The sequence below is a fragment of the Drosophila eugracilis genome, unplaced genomic scaffold, assembly GCF_018153835.1.
Source record: "Drosophila eugracilis isolate 14026-0451.02 unplaced genomic scaffold, ASM1815383v1 contig_2154, whole genome shotgun sequence".
Taxonomy (NCBI): domain Eukaryota; kingdom Metazoa; phylum Arthropoda; class Insecta; order Diptera; family Drosophilidae; genus Drosophila; species Drosophila eugracilis.
Window position 1 is genome coordinate 10,660,774 of NW_024573038.1, and position 25,956 is coordinate 10,686,729.

The 25,956-nt window shown below is 39.2% G+C and overlaps 3 protein-coding genes and 1 non-coding gene across 4 annotated transcripts; 2 read left to right on the forward strand and 2 right to left on the reverse strand.

The window, feature by feature from the left end:
• The first annotated feature begins 44 nt into the window (after positions 1-44).
• On the forward strand, positions 45-126 carry Trnal-aag. Its single transcript has one exon. It is a non-coding gene; the product is annotated as a tRNA-Leu (tRNA).
• A 19,158-nt stretch (positions 127-19,284) lies between these two features.
• LOC108113858 lies at positions 19,285-19,509 on the reverse strand. Its single transcript, XM_017224568.1, has one exon. It carries the CDS (start codon positions 19,477-19,479, stop codon positions 19,309-19,311), a length of 171 nt encoding a protein of 56 aa, XP_017080057.1. The 5' UTR covers positions 19,480-19,509; the 3' UTR covers positions 19,285-19,308.
• Positions 19,510-21,799: 2,290 nt separating this feature from the next.
• On the reverse strand, positions 21,800-22,096 carry LOC108113856. The gene has a single exon (XM_017224566.1). The coding sequence runs from the start codon at positions 22,091-22,093 to the stop codon at positions 21,956-21,958; it is 138 nt and encodes a 45-aa protein (XP_017080055.1). The 5' UTR covers positions 22,094-22,096; the 3' UTR covers positions 21,800-21,955.
• Positions 22,097-23,454: 1,358 nt separating this feature from the next.
• On the forward strand, positions 23,455-23,796 carry LOC108113857 (accessory gland-specific peptide 70A). Its single transcript, XM_017224567.1, has 2 exons — positions 23,455-23,584; positions 23,641-23,796. Exons 1-2 carry the CDS (start codon positions 23,455-23,457, stop codon positions 23,691-23,693), a joined length of 183 nt encoding a protein of 60 aa, XP_017080056.1. The 3' UTR covers positions 23,694-23,796.
• Positions 23,797-25,956: the final 2,160 nt, after the last annotated feature.

The window sequence follows — 25,956 nt, forward strand, 5'->3', positions numbered from 1 at the left end:
TGACATTTGCTTTAGAATGATCGTTTTCGCAAGCAGAATTAAGGGGTAGCGTGGCCGAGCGGTCTAAGGCGCTGGTTTAAGGCACCAGTCTCCTCGGAGGCGTGGGTTCGAATCCCACCGCTGCCAGATGGAATTTTTTTTTTTTATTTTTTTCTATTTCCAGAAATTGCAACTTGTTTAGCAATCTGCTAACGATTCCGGGTGCCAGCACTTGGGGGAACTAGTGTGCGCGCCCAGTAACTGTTTGTCGGTGTCAAATGCAAATACCTAAAAACACTTTTCCATGGCAGTTTAGTTAATGCCGCAGCGGCAGAGTTGAAGCTGCACAGGGAGCGCCTGGCACTCATCTGCATAATTTAATTACATTTAACAATAACAAAAACACGAACTCACGCACACATGCCCCCAAACTCACACGCGCGCAAGCTCCCAACGTGCAACATTTTGCGCTAATAAGCGACAGGGTCACCCTGGGTCCCCCTTTCGACGCGCTTTTGTAACCCCTTCTGCTGATGCTGCTGCCTGGCAAGCTGTCAAGCGATGCCGCACTGCAAAAATCTCAAGCGAACTTCGGGCGCTGAGTTCGTGACACGAACTATGTGAACAAATATTAACAATTGATTTTTAAATAATTATTCTGCAAATAATAATTTTATTGTTCAGTATTGTTAAAAAATATAAATATTTATTTCTTGATGGTTTATTAGCTTCTTCCCTGGATTAATATAGATTTTTTCAGAACACCTTACCTAGTTTTGAGATCTTCCCTCACGATCTCATCGCCAGATTTTACAGCGGGAGAGACCGAGTTCGCTCTGGCATAAACAGTTGCACATTTTGCATGCCCCTCCTGCCCCAGGATGCCTTTGGTTGAATGTTGTTGCTGCTGCTGCTGCTTGTGCATATGCGACATTAGCGCACGCAAACAACGTACACACAATTAGAAGAATTAACAGTAGTTAAGGCAACAACAACACACGCTAAACTTGTTGGCAAGATGTGCATCGGTGTGCAAGGACGAATGAGGTGGCTGAAGGGCAGAGGAAGTGGGTAGTGGGTAGAATCTATCCAACTGCCGGCGGCTGTTGTTGTACTGCTGTACTTGTAATTTAGTTTCGAAACGAGTTCCGCTGCATGTCCGCTGCTGTTGCCGCAACTTATTGGCCACAACATGCCAACTTATTAGGCAAAAGCGCAAAAGTTATAAATTGTTTCACAAGGCGCACATTGTTGCGGCCGTAAATATGTGGATACCAAGTTAAGGACAACGGGAAGCCAGAAAGTTGCCAAGGATGTGCGGTTATCGCTTTAAAATTAAGGTGCAAGAAGATCAGAGTGAAATGGTTTTTGGTAAATGCGAATTTAACAGCAGTTCAACCATGGAGTTAGATAAGCTTAAAAACTGAAATACTTCTACAACTTTATAAAGAATAAAAGAAGTGAAACCAATTAAATTCATAGCCATTCATACTAAGTCCTTTAATCTTTCAACACTGTCTCCCCCTTAATCCTTTTGTTTCCAAACATTGTATCACAATTTCATTAAAGTTCTTCTCTCTATTTTTATTCGCCCTTGCATTCAGCTAAAAACGAATTAAAAAATATTCTTAATAGCCAGCCGTAAATTTATGCCACGAAAATTGTTTTCAAAACAAAAGGAGAGTCCTTCCCTTACAAACCTTCGCCCCAAACATTTTGTCTGCTTTGCTAATTTATATGTTAATTTTTTTTTTGTGTTTTGGTTTCATATTTCCATACACAGACTGAATATTATTTTTGTGCTATTTCATATTTCGTTGATGCGGTCGCTTTATTTTGAATACAAAAACTGTAAAGGATGGCAAAAGCCCCCCAAAAAACAACATAATGCCATCGTCTATTCAAAAAGGCGTTTTCGGTTTGGTTTTTCCTTTTTTTGGGGTTTATTTTGCATGAAATTTTTGCTGAACTGGCACAAAAACAAGTTGGCCAGGGGTTTGGGGATCTGGGGGTTTGGGGTTGGTCAGGGGCGGCAGCTCATAGGCAGCTTTTTAATTTTCAGCATGAATTAGAATAATAGTCAACGGATATTACACAATGGCAGGCCAGGGGCGAGGATTGAGGGAGGAGGATTTCCGGTCAGCTTGGGTTTGGTTTTTGGCCTTGGGGCTTAGGGCTGCTGGCCATTAAGGGAATTGCCAATAGAAGAATCTTTAATGAGAAACTAACGGCTAACAGTATTCCCTTTTTTGGCCAAGGATTAACGAAAGAGTTACCAAAAATAATTTATTACACATTCAAAGCTGGAAATTAGTAAATGTAATTTTTAATGATAAGCCGGTGGCAAGAATATATCCAGGAAAATATGTTCTTTTCTTTCCCCACTTAACATCTCATTTGCAACGCTGTAAGAAATATAAATTCAACAAAGTATTTAAAATAAAGTATCACCCACTTCGTGGAAATGCTTAAAAAAAAAACCAAAAACAAACCAAGTCAAAAAAAAAAAAACGACAAAAACAAGAACGTAAAAAGTGCTGACACCTTTGAAAAATTTTCACGCTAATAAAACACAAAACATGCCAGAGCAATGTGAAAAGCGTGAAAAGCGTGGAGGAGTCCACAGTTCCCTGCAAGGAGGCCACCGAGATGGATGGCGATAAAGTCGGGGAAGGTCCAGGTCCAGGACCAGGACCACGACCACGACATTCTCTGCCAAAGAGGGAGTTGGGCCGGAAAACCCAACAAAAGGAGCAGCAGCCGCAAGCAACCGCAATAGGGGAAAAGCTGGAAAAACCCAGGGAGCCCAGCAGGACTTGTTTTGTATTTGTCCCAAAAAAAAAAAGGAAAAGAGGAGAGCAAAAATTTGTTTTAATGCCACGCTCTTTTTATGCTTTTCTTTATAACTTCTTTTCAGCTTTTTTGTCATGTTACAATTTCTGCAGCGACAGCAGTAAAAAATAATACCGCCCACCCCGCTCACTGCCCTAAAGGCAACCGCAACTTGTGCAACATCATAAACCCATTTGCGTTTTTAATTAGTAACATCACAACTTGGCCGAGAAGCGAAGCGGCCGAGGGCGAGCGAAAAGTAAATGACCATGCACAAAATGTTGCACTGAGGCAACACAACTGAAACAGATAACAAGTCCTGCCTCAAAATAAAAAAGTATAAAACTGGAGCAAATAAGGTAAAAATTTTTAATTGCCGCAGAAGCAGAAAATTATTAAGTTGCGGTTTCATTTCAAGTAGTGCGAACCCAACTAGCCAGGGAACTGGCGGACTGGTGGTCAGTTCATCCTCATCATCGCCGTCATAAAAGAGTCCGGCAACAAAAAGTTGAAAAAGCGCAGCTCAAGTGGAGCAGCCTCCAGTCGGCGGGAATGGTTTCGGTTTTCGGACTCGCTGATGGTCTCCGGTTCTCACTTTTTTTTTTTTTGTAATTTTTTTTTTATTACGAATATGGGGCAACGACCGCGGGTCACTGCTACTGACCATTGAAGAGGATTCTGTCAGGGAGGTGCCGACAAGTGTCCTTCAAGTGGTAGGGATAATCCGCAGGAATACCGCCGCTAATTAAAGTCAGTTATAAAGTTAAGGGGAAATCATAAAGAAACGTTTAAAAAATAAGATAGGTATAGTGTAGTCTGTAAGCGTGATAAGCTAATAATCATAAATATGATCTGAACATTTAAGTAAATCTTATTACTTTCAGTTGTAAAATTCTGCTTAAAAATCTTATAAACTAAAGCCAACGAAAAGCTTCTGCAAATGATCCTTTTTGCCCTGGTTTCTTTCTGGTCAGCTAGTTAAATCCAGAAGTTTATGGCGCATCGAGCACTAAACGCTTTTCCGAAAATACTTAACCCCACAGCTAGCCGAAGTTTATGTGTGCGATGTCCCATGTGCTTGGGTCAGTCATATTTTATTTCCCCGTTTTTCTTTGCAGTTTTTCCGCTTGCTCCCCGCACGTACAAGTGGCCAAGTTGAATGGACAGAAGTCACAGCAGAGCAGTTGCCACAATTAACACGTAGGGTGGTCCGCGGGTGAAATGTGGCCGGGAAAAGTCCTGAAGTGGGTTAGTCGAAGGACGTGAGTGCGCAGTGAAATCCATGGAGCGATGAACGTGTCACCCGTCATGCCAGATATATTTTACCACCAACACCATTTGCCTTCCGCAATTTTTTTACATTTTTTGTTTCTATGTAACAAAACATTGTCAAAGATTTTACAATCTAAAAAGATTGTAATTGAATTTAATTATAAATTTTAACAAATAATTAAAATAAAAAGGTTAAATTTTGTAATACCTTATCTACATTTTAGTGAAAGAACATACAGCATATAATTTCGGTTATATTAAATTTTTGACAAATTTGTAATCCTCGTCCATCATTTTATGGCCAAGGGTTGCTCTTCCCACCAACTGACAATAATAAATTATACTTTGACTTTTACAAGCAACCCCTCATGGCGATCGTAAAATGCATACCGCCTTTGGCCCCCCCGATGGCGGCTATTAAAAATTACATAATTGCTCAACTGCAGCAGATTCGGAAGTCAGGCGCAAAAGGTCTCTCTACTTGAGTTTTCCTTTTTTCTGCGTGGCAAATTGCATTATTTACTTTTCAATACATTGCCAAAAAGAATCGGGGATGGACACTGCTGAAGGAGGGACGCAGAGGGGGCTGGCATAGAACTTGAACAAATTTGTTTATGAAAATTAATGAAATCGACCGTGACTAATCGATTATATAAACGGACAAGCCGGGACGGCTACACGAGTAATATGCCAAAATATTATTGCGAATTTTTACGATGAGAGAGGAGAGCAGAAGGTCATGAAGGTATAGAATTAAAAGCAATTATTTATATTCACTATTTTGTTTTACGGTAATTAAGGGGGGTTAAAATTTTGAAAAACAAAAAAATTTTATGTTACCAAGCAACAATTGCACATTCGAAACTTTCCGTTTTACTAAAGATTTTATTTCAATATTTATCAACTTATATTTTTATCTACTTATTAACTTAATTTTTAGGTAAATTTCAGAAATAAACATTGTAGGGGTTCTAATAAATGTGCTGTTCTCTCAAACGAAGTCAAAACGAACTGTTCTTTATTCCTTTATCTTATTCTACCTTCGCCTAATTTGTCCATGTGTCCATGTGAACAGTTGGTGATCGTGTGAAGAGGACAAACATAGTGTACGTTAGCATGATCTTTATGTAAAAGGAAGCGAGAGAAATGCATTGTGTGCTTACAATTATGTAAATGTGTTTGGCTAATTTAGTGTGACCGCCTGCTACAACATATTCATGTGTTACACACTAAGTCCCTGCCTATTTAAAACATCAAATTGACTTAAAGCTTATGTTTAACTTTTATTCTAGGCCAAACCTTTTGTTATAACATGATTTTTGTTTTCCAATTACATCAACCTCTCTGTCTGTAAATATTATTGATTAATCCCTTTGAAAATAACATTGAAAATGTACTTTATTTTTTAATAACAATAAAAATCCAGGCAGCCATGTTACACAATTGTTAACTATGGAAAAAAAATAATAAAAAAGGAAAACCCAAAGAGCAAACAGATTGCTTAAATTGCTTGTAAATAATAACAACAAACCAGAGGCAACAACAATGACCAGCAGTATATGGAGTATAATTTGGTTTTTTTCGTTTGTTTATTTTTTTTCCTGCTGGCTCGATAAACTTGTAACTGTTTGAATTTTTACTGGCCAACTGGAAAGGTGAGGGGATCGAAGTTTGGCGGAGAAACAGCAGTGGCAGTAGCATTTACACAGCAATTGAACCCTAAAGTGCCGAAGGGTCATGCCCTTACCGTCGGAGGTCGATAGAATGCGTTTGGAGCTAGAGGAGGAAAATATAACAACAAAACTGTGGCGTTTTATCGGCCGAGTTGGAGACGACGTTGCAAAAATTGCATTTTATTACACGTTCGATTGATTCCAGCGGGGCCAGATGGGGTTAACTGGACTGGGGGCCCCGGGGGGCGTGCTCGGGGGCACTCGGCTTTATTAAGTGGAGAGTTTATGTTTATATTTACAGCCAGGGAGTCATGTGCGAAGTTTCTGAGTGCCGCAGTCTCTGGGGAGACTGGGTAGAGCCCCCTCACACAACTCCCCGACTGCCCCGCTCCTGAAATTGAAATTGTCGATTTAACATTTTGAATTATCGTTTAGCAAATGGTCAATATTTCCCACTACCCTTGCCCCATCGCTGTTGTGGCACACATAAATTGTATGACCATAAACAATCAATTACTTTGTGTTGGCCCCCCCGCACTCTCCATGCTGGTTTTAAGTCCCAGCGGATTCTGCTGGCATTCCCTTTCTCTGTTCTCTGCTCTGTGTTTATCAAACAAAATCGAGTTCTTGTTGGTCGTCATAGTTGATGTGTGCTGTATGGATTATAGTTATGAGCCACTCAACGCAATTTCACAACTTTAAATGGGAGCGTAAAATAGTCTAGTAAGGGTCAAAGAAGGGCAGAAGGGAAACAGGACAGACTTAGGTTAACAAATATTAAGGAATTATAGGAAACTGCAGAACAAAATCATACTAAAAATCAATAAATACTTGTGCTTATGAACGACTAAGATAAACTCATAATTTTATTTCATGTTAATACTGAAAATCAAAATAAATTCCATTCCTTAATTCTTTAAATTCTCCCTTTGGCTACACCCAAAGCACTAATTATCTCATCAGATGTCTTAATTATTTTTCCCATATGCGGATAATCTCCCAGCCATTTGCCCCAGTCCTCAATATGTTAATGATATTCACACGCTGCCGAAAAAAGTAAAGTGATATGCAAAAAAAAAGAGTAAGAAAGAAAAGAGAGAGAGAAAAAACTTATTTCCACGCTTAATTAGGCATAATTAAAGCTCAATTAAAACCGCTCAAAGTCTCTTTTTTTTTAGCAACCTTCGACGCACCCACAAAAATCTGGGCATTAGAAAACACCTGAAGAAATATTCCCCTTGACTGTGATTTCTGGCCAATAATTATTGTTTAATTTTGATTAATGATTTGTGCGATATACGACGTATGGCGATTAAAACGTGACTTTTGCCAACTTGAACATTTTGCCAAGGCGAATAATGAAACAGAAATTGCTCAACTGTGACTCCCTGGTGGCCGTTTCATCGTTTCGATAGAATTCTATAGAATAGGAGCTTGAATCAATATGTTTCCCCTGTTTTTCGTTTGACTGCTGACTACGACTCCGAGACTCCGTTCTGTTGACTCGTTCGTCTATATAAAGTCTATAAAACGCTTTCTGATTGTAAACAATACAGACGATTTAATATTGCTCGCTCGTTGGCTCTGTCCGCCCCTCCGGCCCCCGTAACACCCCGAGAAAAAACCTCCTCGGAAACTCCCTGTACAGCTCACAACTCTCAACAGAACTCAACTCGACTAAACCGAAAACTCAGCTCCCTGCGGAAACTTCAAATAAGCAAACAACACGCTGAGCACGCGGCATACCAGGAATCAGACCCACCAGCTACAAAAAGAATCAAAAAAAAAAAAGAAAGAAATGAAAAAAAATCGGAATTGAAACGCATGTGCGCAGCAGTATTGCCGGGATCGGGGAGGGGTTTTTGTAGGGAGTTTTTCTATGTGTGCTGAATGGAAATGAAAAAAGTTTAAGTTTAATTTGAAAACGCTGAAAAAAAAAAGGAAACGAGAGCACAAAAAAGCCGAGGATGTGGAAGTGAAAGTGGGGGAGCGGCAATGGAAGAGGTTAAGTGATGGCAGCGGAACCCGGGTACCCGGAGAACCGGGAATCGGGTGTCATGTGTGCCGACAGTGTAAAGACTTATTGACAGTTGGCAGTTCCATGAAAATACCAAAATATATATGGCAATAAATGGCCAGAAGAATCCTTTAAAGTTAAGCAATGGCATGTAAACAAAATGTATTTCTCGATTTCCAGGAAGGAAAAACAAATGATCAATAGAAGCCATCCGGTTTAGTTTTCTAACTTCTTACTTTTTTACTTCTTTGATAGAAGAAATACTTAAAAATATAACAACAACAATACCAATAACTCATCTGATCACTGCATTTAAGCATCAGACTATAAACCGCCTCTAAATTAGCCAGCAACATTCCATTTCAAATCTAATCCAGAAACAGTCTTACAGTTCCTGCCACCATTAGGGGCCATAAATGGTTCAACTCTCAGCGAAAAAGTCATAAAACGAAAAAAACTATTTGATTTACGTTCTTCTAATGATGCCTCACAACAATCAGCCACAATTGAGACCTAGAACAGAAATACCCTCGGCCGGCAATAAACAGAGGAAATCGAAGCCGCAGAGCTAAAACCAAAGCCAGCAAATCAACATCGTGGAATCGGAGTAGGAAAAAAACGGCATTATCGCAGTCAGTTCGTGGCCTAAGTCTTGCTTTGATTGCCACAAAAAGGGGCAGAAAAACACAAAAATATAAAAAAAAAAAATCAACTAAAAATCCAGCGGTATTCAATACTCTTGGCACTATAAATTACATGGCCGGGCAAGAAATCGAAATCATGACCAGAGCTAGAGGAGCTCCTCTCGTCTCGTCTCTGATTATGAGACTTAAATTGAGCAGCAGTCCAGCTTGGTGGAGGGAACGATCGCATTTCGGAGTCATAAATAATCATAGTTGTGCCATTTATTATGACAAAATATCATTTGGACATTTGTTTGCAGCTCTGGGCTTTTTGCTCCCGGATGCTTCTGCCCTCCATCCTAGTCCGGCTGCTCTTCTCTTCGCTTATCGCAATTGCCGGATCTCCCTGGCATCTTTTGGTTTTGTTTTTGTTTCTTTTTATTCCTGGACTCTCTCGAATTGTTTGCACAATTTTCATTGCAATGTCTTTTTGTGCTGCGTTTTAATATAAATTATTTTTAACAATTTGCTGTGTGGCTCCTTCTTTCCCCCATTCTTTACCCCTCTTGCTCCATTCCAGTGCTATTCTCTTAGTTTTTTTATTTTCTGAGGGCTCTTATTGCGCAATCCGAGACTGGAACTTAAACTGTGGCTGAGGTCGACAATAAGGCCCAAAAAAAAAGAGCAAGGAAGTTGAGATGGACTGGGCAGTGGAGAACTTTGAATGCTCTTTGGTTAAGGGGGAAAACTTTAACGACGATAAACAATATTTACGTTAATGTAATCCCTAGGCTGGTTAAATATATAACTATAATAATGTCATTTTGACACTTCAGTTTCTTTTGATTTTCTAAGTCTATCAATCTCAACATCTTAAGTGTTTATTTACCAACTAGTAAATCAATATATTAACATGATTCTTAAGAAAAACTCAAACACTTTCCATGTGGTCTCTTAGCCCTTGAACTCTGATTTGTTTAGAGTATAGGGCAGAACTTTTTACGGCCCCAGACGCTTCAGACCTCGGGCCCTTGACCTGCCCTCGCCGACTTTGCGGCTGCAACCAAAGGCGCATTAATCTCAGCCAACGAATGTCAGGAATTGTGGCTATGCCGACAACTTGGATGGGGACTTCAGCACTGGGTACTGGGGCCCACTGAAAAGTGTAAGTTTCATTTTGTTTCGTTTATTGCCAGCAAGGCGCAGCCAAACAATGTTCTTACCTAGCATTCTCAGCCTGCTGCAATGCCATGCAGTTTTTGATAAGCTAGCTAAGAGGGGGGGAAGGACCTAAGAACTTCAGGAAGAAACAGTGATGAGGTAGATATAGCTATATATTAATATATATTAATGTTTAACCAAATCAAACTATCAATGAAAGTTTCATCTACAGTTCTTATAAACCTTTTCCATTAATATTTTTTAATTTTATAGTAAAATATTGTATGTATATAAAACTTATATAAATGTTAGCCAATCCAGCTAGATACTAGCCATTACTGCCTTCTAGACATCCAGCCAATGTCAACAGTATTCCCTGCAGTTTTACGAAAAGCGGCAAACAAAAAACAAAGGCGGCCTGAAGAGTCTCGATTCATTTCGAATCGCCTGGCATCAAATCGAGCTGAGTTGCCCTCAACTTTAGGCTCCAGACTCGGGTCTTTTGTGCGAAAAGTTCACATTGCCCAGGGCCAAATATTGTCATGATTATTATTTATGGCCAACTTTGACGAAGAACTGAGACTTGGCACGGCGACTGCTCTGAGAACTTCAGGAGTTACAACAAGGAAGTTGAAAGTTGTTAAAATTGGCATAGCTAGCTGTTCTTTTAGATATTATTTGGTTTAATTAAGTCCTTAACTAGTTAAGGTATATTCCATACTATATCTTAAGATCTTATTTAAATTTGGGTTTCAAATCTGGCAGACAAAAATCCAAAACCAATAAATAAAAACTTGTAGGCGTCGCCATTAAACGAGCTGTTCTCTTTTTTAGTCAAAAACGAACTGTTCTTTATTCCTTTATCTTATTCTATGTTATCCTAATTTGTACATGTATTGGTGACATTTTGCTGATAGTGCGAACAGGACACACGTAGTGTTCGTTAGCATAAACATTATGTAAAAGTAAGGGAGAGGAATACAATAAGTTAATGTAACTGTTTGTTTTACATGTTAGTATGACCACCTGCTAAAAATGACATTTTTCTTTTTTTGGTATTTAAATTCTTAATCTTAATCCAACATAATTGATTATCTGTTAATCTTACTAGCCATTTCCGTTGATAATATCTTAATTATTTATCCTTATCTTAATTCAGATACTCGTATTTAGCAAAAGAATCTCTTGGCGCATTGCTTGGCTTGCGCCCTCGAAATTCAGAATACGAGCATCTCGTCTAATTAAAATTTACAGCATTTTAAATGCTTGAGGAGCAGATGCAGCCTCCTGCTGGGGCAGCCTTGCCTTGCCTTACCGTGCCCCTTCCCCGCATTTGATCTCTTAATGCAGCAATACAGTTTAATTTATGCTGCAGACGCAACGTTCCCCACCCTTTCCCATTTCCACTTTCCGACTTTCCTTATTTTATTTTTAAATTTTGTTTGCACTGCTGCACGCGCAACATTTCAATGTCAGTCCCCCGATTTTCACTACACCATTATCCACCACTATCACCCTCTTCTTCAGCATCATCTGCCTTATGTAATAGACGAGAGTGGAGTTTTCCACGAGTTTTCCTCCTCTCCAGCCAGCGCTCGCTTCGTCACCTTTTGATTGTGCGGCGTTATTTTCGTAGCACTTGAAATCCGCTTAATTGGTTCCTCAACTCAGAAGTCCCCCTCACAACCAATATAGATCCCCTCTATTTCGGGGATTCCGGCGCTTCACCCTTTGGTTATTAATATTTACAACCTGGCCAAGTAATTTACAACAGTTATGAGCATGCTGGATAGCAGGGCGTTAATAAATATTTGAAATTCCCTTTGAAGTGCCCCGTTTAGGGGAAGGAGAAAATGAGTCAGCAGCTAAATGGTTGAAAGATACAAATAGGATTGTTTTGATATGAACTTATTTTTGTCTATCTCAATTGATTGGAGTTGAGCATTTTGAATAGGCAACCAAGCAGAAGATACAGATAGTCATTCATCTGAAAACTCCAGTTTGTTAATGGTTGATAACTCAAATTACATTTTATTTGCCTAAAAAAGAAGCTTCGATTGCAAATACTTTTTATATACTTCGCATTTTTGAATTCCAAAGTTAGTAAAAAAATATCTTTAATAATCAGTGCAGTTAACATGACCAATAGACATTAGAATAATGGCTAATCCATGCAAACTAGCAGAAATAACTCAAACTGTTATTCTGGTGATTCTGAAAGATTAGAGAAAGTCAAAATAAGCCAGAATGCAGTTTCCCATGGGTGGACAAGGAAGAGGAAGCGAGCTGGGGCAAAGCTAAATTTATAATATCACGTCGGTCAGCTCGGCTTCTCGGCCCCTTCTCTCCCCCACCTTAAAGACCATGGAAAATTCTAAAGAAAAACTTGGAAAAACTTAAGCATGGCATGCCAATTGCAATAAGGGGTACCATGAGGCTAGGGAAGGGGGAAGTCCACAGAACTTGAGGATGCGGGTGGGGCATAGATTTGGAAACCGAACTGCACGACTTTAACGTTTTTTTTTTGATGAATGCGACGACAACAGAGAGGAACCAAGCCGGTTGTCTTGGGGAAAAGGCAAGAGTTTTCCAAAGAGTTTTCAGCTGCGACTTTGAAACTTCCACGGGTCTTGGCTGATTGCTAAAATTCACGCGACTCGATTGTCCAACGGACTAGACAGCCTGAAAGCCAAACTCGGATGGCCAGAGTTATGAGCTTTAGTTTTAGTTTTAGTTAAAAGGTCTGCGCTGGCCCTCATAAACAAATTTCAGCCAATTCCCCTGGCCAAGTCAATGGGAAAGTAATTTAAATGCAACGCCGACCGGCCAAATTGCGGACGTTTAATGAGCGATTAGAGCGTCTGCGCAACAGGATGATAATAATGATGATGATGATGATGGCATGGAGGCACGTTACTAACAGAGAACCAAATCCAGTCTACGAACTTTACCGAACCGTTATGATTGGGAGCGAACTGAATGCCAGTACATATATTAAGTACCAATAATATTAAGAAACATGCATTATCCAGTATCAAAACTTTCGGAAATTGAATTTTATAATGTAATAAAGCTACATTCTCATGGAATTGTACTATGTTGCACCCTGATGCAGGGCTCTAGACTCATTCTTGCTACAGAAATTTGCATGAATACTTGACGTGCCTTTGCAACTCTTTCACGCCACTCGCTCATTATGCTAATCGCGAGTGCAAACCTAATTGAACTTAAATGGAAACTCATAAAATGCACTCCAGAATACCCCATTTTCCCCCCTTAGCCACTGAGAACTGTGTTTACAGCCAAGCTCATTGAAGCCGCCACTTTGCCGGCTGACAACTCCGGCTAAGCCCACGCGATTAGTCGCGAGGAAAAAAAGCACGAGAAGGAGGACCGTGGGTAAGTAGAACCAGAACGAGAGCCCAAAAACGCCACTCGAGTTCACAACTCAACTGGAGTGTCAATTAAATTAATATCAATTAAAAGCGGCTGCAACTTGTTGCATCAACTCATCAGCTCTTCAGTCTTTCTTCTCTCCGCTCGAGCTGGAAAATTATGCACACGCCATCGGTGCCGCCGCCTCCGCTTCTCCAGAAAAAAAAATAAAAACGGCTGGGAGTGGCTCTTAATGAAGGGTTGACTTGCAGCTTGTTGGGAATTAAATCAGATATTTCCTGGAAAAATAATTAAATAGCAAAGTCTTTCTATCTAAATAGAATGTTAGATAATTAAAGGGAAAACTAATATATTTCTTTTATTAAAGAAACATCCTAGAAAGAAATACTTCTTAGGCAAACCTAAAATATATATCTTTTTTCTCTTTACCTGTCCCACTTTGTCAGCGTGTGGAAGGATTAATAGAGCCAAGGAGCTGTGAGGAAAGCTGAAGGCAGCTTAGATCAACGCTCAGCTGCCAAAGTTGCAACAGAAACGAAAAAGAAAAGAAAAAACGCTCCCGTGGGTGAAGTGTCACAAAATTTGCACGCAAACGCGGAAAGCCACATGGCAGCAGATATGTCGAGTGTGTAGATACCGAAGGGAAGATACAGATACAGATTCAGATATATAGATACGACATAGGAGCCAAAGTTGATGCCGGAGTTGAACCTGCCACAAGGAATGCAACTCGAGTGATGGCTGGGAAATAACAGTCTGATGATGACAGTCACTGCTACCAGTGAGTCATCATTCAACGCGGTGGTAAAATGGTCATTAATTTGGCTTAAAACAACACAGTGTCATGTTTTCAAATAACCAACTTAAGAAGAGTTTGTTTTTGTTGCTTTAACTCTGATCAGTTGAATTATTAAAGATCTTATTCCTGAGTTCTGTTTACTGAATAGCTGCTGAAAATATAACAAGATACTTTTTCCAGTTTAGTTCTATAATCTAACGAAGACTTTTCTATTGCAGATAATATTTTTGGTAGTAATTAACACTAGTCACTGTGATCACTGGCATACAAGGAGTCTTCCCTCCTTACCCTCTTCAAGCATCACAATCGGGTGGCGCACATGTCAGCGAGTATTGAATGTCGCCGCTGGCTGCTTTAGCTATATCAGCTGCCAAGGTTGTCGCTAGGAAGGAAACGGCATCCAGGCAGCCAGAAGCACTCCCAGTTTCCATCTCACAGCTCCCATCTGTCTCCGAGTATCTTACGCACGCACACGCATGGCATCGCATCTCAGCATCCCAGCTCCTCCAGCATCCAACATCCGTGGCAGAGTCAAGGAAATGTGCAAAACTTGGGCACTGGCAAATTTATAGCGACAAATGTTGACTTGAGATACGACGAACGGGCAGGGAAAACCTGACTTTAGTCGAGGGCAGGCGAGAAGGGAGCTGCCTGCTCAAATTGAATGTCAATCGATTTTAGTTTTTAATTTAAAAAACCGCGCCTCGTCTTCACTTCTCTGCTGCTCTGGGAATCCCTTGTAATTTGGTCTGGCATGTATGCACTTGAGCGCAGTGCTGGGAAGGTCTTCTATTCTCTTGGTAAATACTATTTGCTGTTTAGGGGTTAAGTTATCCCAAGAACAAAGTTCTAACAGTTAAAAAATGATTAATAATATAACAAAAAATAATATCTTAGGTAAACTAACTATTATTTAACAACAGAGAGAAAGGTATATAAGAAGAAGGGAGCGAAAGGTTTAGAATGACTTAAAATAATAATCACAGTTCTTGTTTAGGTGCGACTAACGGTACCTTCTCATCACTATAAAAAAAGAGGTGCATCTTTGAGATGTTTCGAGGTAAGCGCTTGATTGCATCTTTTGTGGGCGTGGCAATCAGAGACTGCAGAGTTTTTCAAACTGAGAGCCAACGGTAAATGACAGTCCGGGAAGCAACAATGGTGTTGGGTTGAGAAATGTTTATTTGACAAACGAATGCGTGGGAGAGCTGTGATTCTGTGCCGGAACAGGGTATCTGAGTAGCACTTCCCTCAGAGCCTATTCAAATAATGGTCCGCTAATTGTTTAATTGATAACCAGGTAAATCCCACCACAAACTTGTCTCGCATCCTCGATGCGGTCTGTCGGCAATTTGTGCAAATTGCACGCACATCGAAACCATTCACGGCATATAGTACACCATTTTCCCAGCAATACCCGCCGCCCATTAGGCACTCTATAAACATATCAACACCTCTTATGGCACATGGGCTTGGGCCAGGTAAGCTCGTTGCAAATATTGAAAATCACTGGCCTGTTCCCCCTTGTCTGCCCCACTGAAACCTAAATAAGTTTTATTTGCTTGATTTTCCCAGCTCAGTTTTATGCAAAAATGTCGGCTGTTGATGTGTATGTATGTGTGTGTGTGTGTGTGTGTCCTAGTCAATCAATGAGACACGTCGACATGGGACGGTGGACAGGACATTTTCATGAAGTAGGACCGGACCATGGTCGATGGTGAGTGTCAGGTGAGCCTGGTGCCTGGCTCTTAATCCCGCACGTTGGTCGTTTGTCGCGTGCAAAAATATTTTTACTACACTGTAACGAAATTTCTATAAGATTTATATTTGTTTTAAAAAATAAAAAAAATACAAAAATATAGTTATTTCACTTTAAAACTTTACCTGAATTATGTCGTTAAAGAAAATCACGAAAATTCGATTATTTTCCCTATAAAGTATACGTTATAAATTTCCACAGTGCCCATTGATCCCAGCTGCCTCCCACCCAGCGGGTCCTCTCTTTTGCAGCTGCATTGTCAATTTCACACGCCAGTTGGTCTGCTCTCTCTTGACTCGCTGTTGTCCTGGTCCTTGGTCCTTGTTCCCGCCCATTGCCCTTTGCCGTTGCCGCCACCCCCTCAGCCCACTAGAGTGTATTTTGTTATTGCTAACCATTCGTGGCACGTTCAATTGATTGAATTGAAGTCGCATCGCAGCGCTTCTCATCGCAGCGGAATGAAGCACTGGGAAAAGGATTTCTTTCTTTGGATATGAAATTGGTGGATAAGAAATGTTTACCCTTCGATAAGATAGTATATATAGGATAATGTATAATGGAAAAATCATAATTATAATTACCGAACTATTAGCGCTTTTTAAGCTCTACATATGAATAGTTTTCAGATTGCAAATTTAATGTTAAAAATTGTTTTCAGTGCAAGGGGCGATTGAACCGACAAATGGGTAGTGCGAAGAGGACGGCGAACGCCGATGTCCATTCAGTGTTATTGTTATTGTTGCCTAGGCTTGTTAGGCTGCGTTTGTTTTTGATGCTGCTCCTCGTTCATATATGTTCCAACCAGCTGTCTCTTTCTTGCAATCTGCCCATCTCCCTTGCTCAGCATGTAACAATTATTCAATTTGATTTACTCTCACACATTCCATCTCTCTTACTCGCCCTTTGTTATCCTTCGCCCTGTCTCATTCTATTGGGCTTGGCACATTGTTGTTATCACACTTGAATAGCTGCCAAATGTGTCGCCCGTTGGCGGCGTCACAGTTTACACCTGTTTGCCCCACCAGCTCCCCTTGCATCTCTCTCTCTTCTGTCTGTCTAAAGCGGAAGTTGCTCCTCCTCTAACGGAAGCAAATTTAATGCGAGTGCAAATCGGATAACCGTTTAAGTAGGCGGTCAGTAACACCATTCGTAAGCGATTTAGCATTGTGAAGAGATGAAAAGGGATTAAATCTAGTATTCATTAAATTTATAACTTAGGATATGATTATGAAGAGGTTATAACACTGGCTTTAATTGTTTACTTAAGTTTAGCCAAATACACGTCTCAAGTCAAGCCGATTGATCAGAGTGTCCGTCCTTTTTCTTAAGCTACAATTGAGCAACTTAGTATAATTTATAAGCAGAGAGTCAGAAACTCACCGCTTTTGGTGACTCTGGCCACTTTACTACCACTCCCAGATCCCATAGATAAATAATCACTTTTGTTATTATTAATCTTAATAAAAAGTATAGAAATAAATCCAATATTTGACCATCTATCAAGTTCTTTATAAACTCCCAACTTACACCACTATCTAATGGAGTATTCCCTGCCATAACTTGTGTTCTGCTGCTGATGCAACTTACAATCAATCGATTTAGCCTGCCGTTTAGTACATATTTTACAAGATCAAAGCAAGCCAGAGAAGAGTGTCCCTTTTGGTTGCAAGTTGCAACCTCTACTGAACCTTAACAAATAGCGACGAAAATTGCAACAAATGTGTTACGAATGGTTCGTGATCGTGGCATGACAGAATGTCGCCGGCAACAACAGCAAAACCTAGAGAATTGTAGACCAATGAGGAAATCGTTACCTTGGCTTAAACCACTTAAACATCACGAGTTGAACTCTTAACAGCCTGGGACTGCCGTCGAAACTTTCGGCCGATGCTGGGAGAAGACTTTTGCCGCGGTCTACTGATGTTGATGAGGAGGAGATGACGACGACGACAACAAAGAAGTTGACAACAGCAACAGGCCAACAGAAACTGCAGTTACACTGAGGGGAAATAAGTTTAGTTTTACAAACAGATAACAGATTAAAAGATTTTAAAATGTAAAATCGCTACAGTTTCACGGATTAGGAAATCAATTTTAAGTTTCTATAAAAAAAGCAATGATATGGAATGCAACACCTACTAACTTCTGACCAAATTTCATTAACTTTTGGCACAGTGCAGATTAGCCGCGTTGATGAGATACAGGAATCGGGATCGAGCGGGATTGAAAAAGCGAACGGGAACGAGAGCGGGCAATTGAGTTTTTGGTAGCTACAGGCTGCTGAGGATGCTTGTTTGTTGTTGTTGGCCGGGTATCTGTATCTGCAGCTCTGGCCGATTACAACGTAACCAAGTGTCTGCCTGTCTGCCGGTCGTTGCCGTGTTGTTGTTAGTCGAAGCTGATGCAATAAATCGCCGACATTGTCCGAAGTTGTTGCAGCGATTGTGATAAAAGTAAATCGCTGGCAATGCTAGTACACGATCTGCAGGCCCTAAAGTTAGTATAGTTTCAGGCTTAACTAAAGCTCTGCAACTACAGGAACTACAGCATCATTGATATCAAATTACATCCCATTCAAATTCCATAATAGACAGCCTGGCCTTGTCCCACTTACCGGGTCCTTCTCCTGCTCCTGCTGCTGCTGATTTTCCCTCCATTCCTTATCAGTTTCATATGGCCAACACGTAGGAAAAGTTAACACACACCCGGCAAGCAGGCAACTAAACCACCCACCCACCAACCAATACGAACTCGTTCCATTTCGCGTTTGAATGGGTGAGGGAGAAAAGTTCTTGGAACCACTTGGAGTTCTCCAGCAAAATCCCCAAAAGCGTTGCGTTGGCGTATTCTAAACTTTGCGCTACTTTTTGCCGAAGCTAAAGTCATTATCATTAAAGCCATACTTTGCTCTGCCGAAACTTTCACTTGGAGAGCAGGACGAAGCGGAGCGGAAAATATTGTAAATTGTATCTAACAGATACTTTATCGAGCCGAAACAGAAACTTCTGCCATTGTCCGCGAGCGACAAAACTGACACACATGTGGGAATATACGCAGAATCGAGGGGCAGGGCTGGGAATTACATGCCAAGATAATGAGACTATAACTGGGCGTGGCAGCAACTTATTCTTCGAATGCACAGACAACTTTTCTCGAAAGTTTGCGATTCTGCAGCATACTAAAACTTGGTCAGGAAAGTGTTGTAAAAAGTATATATTGTGCAGATCCAGATAGATTTTATAGTTAGTTTTTATCATGAGCAACAATATTAAAATATAAATAGTACTAACAAAGGTTATGATCATTGAGAATACTTCTTTTTTTAAACGCTTTCATATTTAAATCTAACAAAAATTAAAAAAAAAGGAAACAAAAAGCAGTGCCTTTCTATATGAAACTACTAATAATATAGACCCATAATACACATATACAATAACAACCTGGTTGAGTTTGGACTGGGCGGCTTGGATTTCGTTTAGGTAGATTCCACATTTCTAAGGCTCTCTTCCTCCTTTGGGCCGGGGCCATTCCAACCAGGTAAAGAATGACGAGTAGTAGAAATGTCAGAGACTTCATTGTTTGGCCAAATGGAGAGTAGTTCCCCTGTTTTATAGCTGAAATCTTTATTGGATTATAGTAAGTAAATAATTTAATTAGATATACTTTTGCGGTGAAGAGACAAGTCCCTTTCTAGCTCTTAAATTTATAAATAATAAAATCTAACTAAAATTAAAAAAACAAAAAATCATTGCTTTTTATTATTGCTTGCAAAGTTTGCATATAGACACATCGGTATATTATTGAAAGCAATATGGATAACAAATTGGTTTACCTAGGCCTATAACTTGGTTGTTTTTTGGGTTTTGATCTGGTCGAATCCAAATTTCCAAGTCCCTCTTCTTCCTCTGAGCTGGGGCCATTCCAACCAGGCAAAGAATGACGAGTAGTAGCAATACCAGAGACTTCATTGTTTCGCCGACAGGAGAGTAATGCTCCTTTTTTATGGCTGAAATGATTATTTGGAGAATGGTTAGTAAATAATTTAATTAGATATACTTCTGCGACAGCTCTTAAATTTACAAACAATTAAAAAAAAACAAAAAACATTGCCTTTCTATATGAACTTTTTATTTAATTGTTGTTGGCAACGCTTCCATATAGACACATCGATAAATTATTTATAGCAATATGGATAGCAACTCTGTTGACCTTGACCTTGACCTTGACCTTGGTTCTGATCTGGTCGAATCCAAATTTCCAAGTCCCTCTTCTTCCTCTGAGCTGGAGCCATTCCAACCAGGCAAAGGATGACAAGTAGTAGCAATACGAGAGACTTCATTGTTTTGCCAACAGGAGAAGGGTTACCCTATTTTATAGCTGAAATGTTTATTGGATTATGCTAAGTAAATAATTAAATTAGATATACTACTGCGACAAATGGAATAAGTCCCTTTCTAGCCCCTAAAGTTATAAGGTTAAACATCTTGAACCGAAGGCAAAATAGAGTCAATTGCTATTAATGTGAAATTTTATGGTCTAATCACATTATATATTCTTTTTGAAATCGAAATAGGACTTTTTTTCCATTACAATTTTAGATCATTTTAACCAAAGGAGGAAGGAATGCTTTAATTGATTATTGTCACTATTATATACGCTTAAGCTTGTTAACCATTTTTTAAATTCATATGCTAGCAACAGAGAATGCCGTTTGTACTTTGTATAGAGCCATCTGTCGGTGAAGTTTCGGCCAATTTGGGGCCATATAACATTATATTCGAAATAATGGTCTTTAAATCGAATTTTGGTTCGCACCCTTATAGTTTTTGTTACAAAAAATGTATTACAAATTAAATAAGGCATTTTTAGTAGATGTCAGCAATATATGATAAAACTTTATTTCAAAAAGTTACAAAAAAATATTGCTTTCTTTTACAGTTGCTCACTATTGTGGTGGGCAATATGGGTAGCAAGAATCTCGACCAGCGTTTGTATCTGGTCGAATCCAAACCTCAAACGGTCTCCTTCCCCTTTGAGCTGGGGCCATTCCAACTAGGGAAAGGATGACGAGTTGTAGCAATACCAGAGACTTCATTGTTGTGTCAACTGGAGAGCATTTCCCCTTTTTATAGTCGATGTGTTAAATTGATTATGTTATGGAGATAATTCATTCAGACATGCTGCGCAATTCTTGTCCTAGTCAGAAAAAAAACTAAAAGGTTATATAATATATTTTTAAACGGCAGGAAAGTAAAGTCTATTTGTTTGATTGTGAAAAGTTAAGCTTTATATAATACAAAGAATATAAGAGTAAGGATTACTAACATTATCTATGCTGGCAATGTCTTGGATTGCCAGAAAATGTTTAAAATTTAAAAGGTAATAGTTGTTTAATAACAATTATTGATAGTTTAATATCTGACAATATCCTTAGTAAATTAATTATAGGCAAAGCTAACTAAAACTAAGAAACGCTTTTCTCAGATAAAGCGACTGTTAGATAATCGATACTTTACAATTATAAATAAAAAAAATTCAAAATTCAATTTAAAAAATTGTATTTCTCAACTTTTTTTTATCATTTTTATTTTTGGTATTGGCGACAGTATTGGTCCCATGGGTTACACTCTCGTGTTGGCGGTGGGTTGTTCTTATCTGGTCGAATCCAAATTTCCAGGTCCCTTTTCTTCCTTTGGGCCGGCGCCATTCCAACTAGGGAAAGGATGACGAGTAGTAGCAATACCAGAGACTTCATTATTAAAACAATACGAAAACCGTTTCTCTTTTTATAGCCGATATAAGTTGAATTAAAGCATGAAAATAACTTAATTCGATAAGGCGTAAAATATTGCTTATGTTTTTAAAAAACTTGTAAATATTCTAGCTTTCTAGCATTGAGTAAAATCGATTGCCTTAAATGTCAAATTGTTTGCTTTCGTATTACTCCGCTGCGACTATCAGATACCCAATACACTGTCAAGCTATTTGTCGCCATGTACAGTGTTACTAGCGCCATCTGTTGCTGATGGTGACATTAATGTCCTCAGGAGGAATGGGAAACTAATTATAGAAACCTTAAAGCAGGTTTAGTGGCCGTAGAGGGGCTGCTGAGACAATCCTTAGCTTATTTTTCAATAGTTTCTGAAAAACTTAAGATTTTCACATTTTTGTTTTCCTGGCTTGTAAGCGTTAAAGTTTGTTTATGTCCTTCGCAAAACTTTGTAAATACTAGAAAATTATTCTAACGTTAAATTCCTAATAACCTGCATGTTAAATAATAAAACGAAATTGTATAACATATTTTATTTTATTTTTGTTTGCACAATATTTTATAAATCATTCGTGCCCCTCTGGTTTCATTTAAAAATCGCGTTAAATAGCTTCAAGGAATATCCTGTAACGGATTAATCTTGGGTTTCATCCAGGATATGGCACGGAGGGTTCTTAATATGGTGGTGGGTATCCTCCGAAATAATCGGGGTTCTGCTTTGGCCTTATCCAAACCTCAATCTTCTTCCTTTGAGACTGGCCCATTCCGAGCATGCTAAGAATAACGACTAATAGCAATATCTTTGGATTCATTATTATTGGACTCCGAAGCTGCACTAACACCCCTTTTATAGCTGAGACTTACTATATCATTGAAACTGAAAAGACGCATTACATTTTTCACGCCTTAACTTAAAATATTTTACTTAAGATCAACAACAATTGTATTCATTATGAAACCAGAAAGAACGCAGATGCTCATTTTTCTAGAAGATTTATTGAACTGCAGAATAATTTTTAATCGAATAAATGGGCTCTTTACCAAAGGATATATATTTTGATTTTAGTTTTTAAAAACAGTAAGTACGTTAGGCATGGCCTTATTTCAATATTTTCTTTAAGTTCCTAATAAAAGAACTTCTAAAAAATTATAAAAAATTATAGAAAACTTAACTTTACTTTATTTTAAAGGAAGTGCAAAGAACGTGAACTCTTAGAGAGGTCGATCTATATTTTAGAAGGTATTTAGAAGGATAAGCTGTCAAGCTTTGACGTATTCAAGTCAAGTTTTCCCATAGGCGTTCTTGAGACATATTACCAATTTGTAATAAAACAAAGGCGGGCAATGGAAAAGCCTTTAGAAAGTATTCCAATACAAAAAAAAAGGTCGACTCCTGCTGGTCAATCAAGTTTTTTATTTAGCCTTTTCGGTGGGCAAAATTGTGGCGAAAAGAAAGGCCCACATTCTGCTATAAAAGTTGGGAGGCCGAGGAAGTGATAGATTTTCGGGCTCGTTGAATCAGGTTAGCAATTCAAAGACCAGAGCAGACCAGAAACCAGCTGCAAGTTCTTTGCCGGCCTTTCACTCTTACAGCTGCGGTTACCGCCGGACCATTCGAACATTGCAACTGCAACCATGCCTCCATGATTTCCATGGCTTGAGGCGCGGTGATTACCCCCGCCTGTTAATGTCAGTTCCCGTACAAAGAAGACATATTGTGGTCATCGAATGGTGATTTTCTGGGGCTCCTAGCTCTGGGTTAGGACTGACAGGGAGTACGGAATGGATAAGAAAATCTCTAATTTCTGGATTACGTGGTTTTAACGAGACATTAAGGGACCTTGACATATTTTATGTATTTAGTATTTACCATTACTGATACCAATCGTTAAGGTTATATAACGTATTAACTAAATATGAATTTATTTAAGTATATTTTTCAAGCTTTTTAAACTGCTAAATTGAAATAAGTTCTGATAGGGTGTTATTAAACCTTAGATCTAATAAATGTATGCAATACAAATACTATGCAAAGGTCAAAGGTTATTTATTTAATATAAGAAGTGTGACAAATTCATTGGTAATCCTATTATAGCCTTGCCAAATCCTTTAGCCGCCGTTGACAAGTAGTTAGCTCTATAAATAGTCGCTTTCCTTGGAGTTCAGCACAGAAATGAAGACTGTGGCACTACTCTTGGTCCTTGTTTGCTTGGTTGGATTAGCCTATTCCTGGGAATGGCCGTGGCAATCGCAAAAGAAACCTTGGGAACGTCCACGATTCCCAATTCCAAGTCCCAATCCTCGTAAGTTGTTCATCATTTAATCTAGATTGTCAGGCACTTATCTATTGGTCTTTCAGGTGATAAGTGGTGTCGTCTAAATCTGGGTCCCGCATGGGGAGGAAGATGCTAGCGCATATTTATTTCAAAAGTGAAATTTAGTTTATATACATTTCTGTTGAAACAGAATTTAATATATTCACTAGATTTTCAAAGTTTGAAATATTAAAATTGCTTAGAACTAAATAAAAAGGAAATGTTTTAAAAATTATTATTTCTAAGAAGCTGAAACGGAAATTTACACTTTACATTGTTTACATTTTATCTACGTAACCGTGCAACTCGTTTTGCAGTATTTTGTTGCCTACTTTTCGAGCTAGACTGAGCTAGATTGATCACAGCTGCCTAAAACTATGTGACTTAGAAATTTATTTGTAGGGAAATCTTTGAAAATATCACAAATAATCTAAGAATTAATTATTCAGGATTCCATATCGATTTACCATGGCTGACACACTTCCATAGACCTCCATAGACTTTGTCTGCTCTTTTCCTTTTGCAGCTGAAACAGACTTATGGGGCAGCCGAAGAGGCTAAAGAAGGAAGACACTGAAAAAAACAAATATTTCAGAAATTATTTAGGTTTAAAGATGTAAATATATATTTAATGTTATTTAATTTACTTTAACTTGCTCATTTTTATAAGAAAAAACTAGTTTTTAAATCTTAAACCTCAAAATGTACAAAATTTGCTCTGTGCCTGCAACTTGCCGATTGTCTGCATCTGCATGTGCATGTGTGTGTATTTGCAATTAGCAGCGCTTTATGTGTTGATGTTGCAGCAGTTGCATGCTGCTGACAAATGCAAAGCCATATGATGTCGACCGGCCTGTGTAGTCGTACAATGACCCACATTGTGATGCGCTTTTATTAGACACGCGAGGCGCAAAAACAAAGGGCCAACAATGAGTCCGTAGTCCGGAATCCGGACAATGGCCCAACAAGGAGACAGCAGTACTGTCGCCATCATCGCGCAAACAAACGAAGACAATGCAAATGTGGTACACACTAGGACATTAAACTCGCACTCGAATCGCTGGAACTTAAAGGAACTTCTAAGGATCAACAATCAAAGGAAATTGAATATGAACTTTGAATCGGAATTCTTTATATAACTTATGATATATGCTCTGAATCTGAGTTATATTTGATTTGTAATCTCAGTATGATAATACTTTCCTCTGCAAAGACTTCTCCATTTCACTCCGAGCGAAGGCAATGTCATTTGCCCTTATAATTGCATTTCTGATTAGATGGCTCCCAGTCCCAGTTCGAGTTTTGAAGCTGCTGATGACGGAGCTTCCAAAGGGGAAACAGCAGGGAAGGACCAAGGCCTTTTAACCAATGAGACAGTTAGTCAGTTCCAGTTAGCCACAGCAACAATCACCATCATCATCATCATCATCAGGAAAAGGAGGATGATGTTCGAAAGGAGAGGAGGTGGAACCACAGACGTTAACAACAAACGACACATGCAACAAAGTGGGCCAGTTTACACCTGCAGTTAGTGTTCAGGTGATTCAGGGGAAACCAAGGGGAACTACACAGTTTCACCTGTGCCGTGGCCTTTCCCATGTAATTATTTGTAATTTGTTTGCCCAAGTGCAGGCAACCGGAGATTTCGTTGTTGGTAATGCAAACCAATTGTCCTAGTTGGTCCTGCCATCCTGCCAGCCACCAACCCCTCCCTTTGAAGTTCAGTGTTCGAGTTCGGGGAAGTGCTTAGTTATGGTTGTTATTGCAGCTAATACAATATAGAGGCAGTGGGAACATGTTGGTTGTCCTAAATCGAAAATGCCAACAGCTACTTAAAAGCCTTTCCATTTGAAATATTGGACAAAGGCTCAGGAAATGCCAAGGGGGATTGGAGGCTTTTCCTTGGCCTTAACAGTACTTCTATAAATATATATATATATTTATATAGATTGATGATGGCGACGGCTGACAGCGGAAGCGGAAATGTTTTTGCCTCTCCCAGACGGGCATTAAGAAATAATTAACCCGAGATAGACAGCAAATCTGGGAGAAAGCTGAAAGCTTATTGCGTAATTGTCCAATGGCAGTGACAAAGAAAACAAAGCGCCAAAGGATCCATAAATTATTGTCGTCCAGATGAAGGGATTCTCCATGCTAATCGGCACAGAGGAGGGAGTAGTTAACAAATGCAAAGGAAATCTTATAGTCAAAGGGAACTTATATGGTTTGCAAAGAAAAACAAGACTTGATTTTACATCTAAATTAAGATAATAGTCTTCTGGTAAGATGAGACATTGTTTGAGTCCAAAGTAAACCCCCTTTCTGGCAGTGTAACTGAGTTATTTCTTCCTATGTACTTA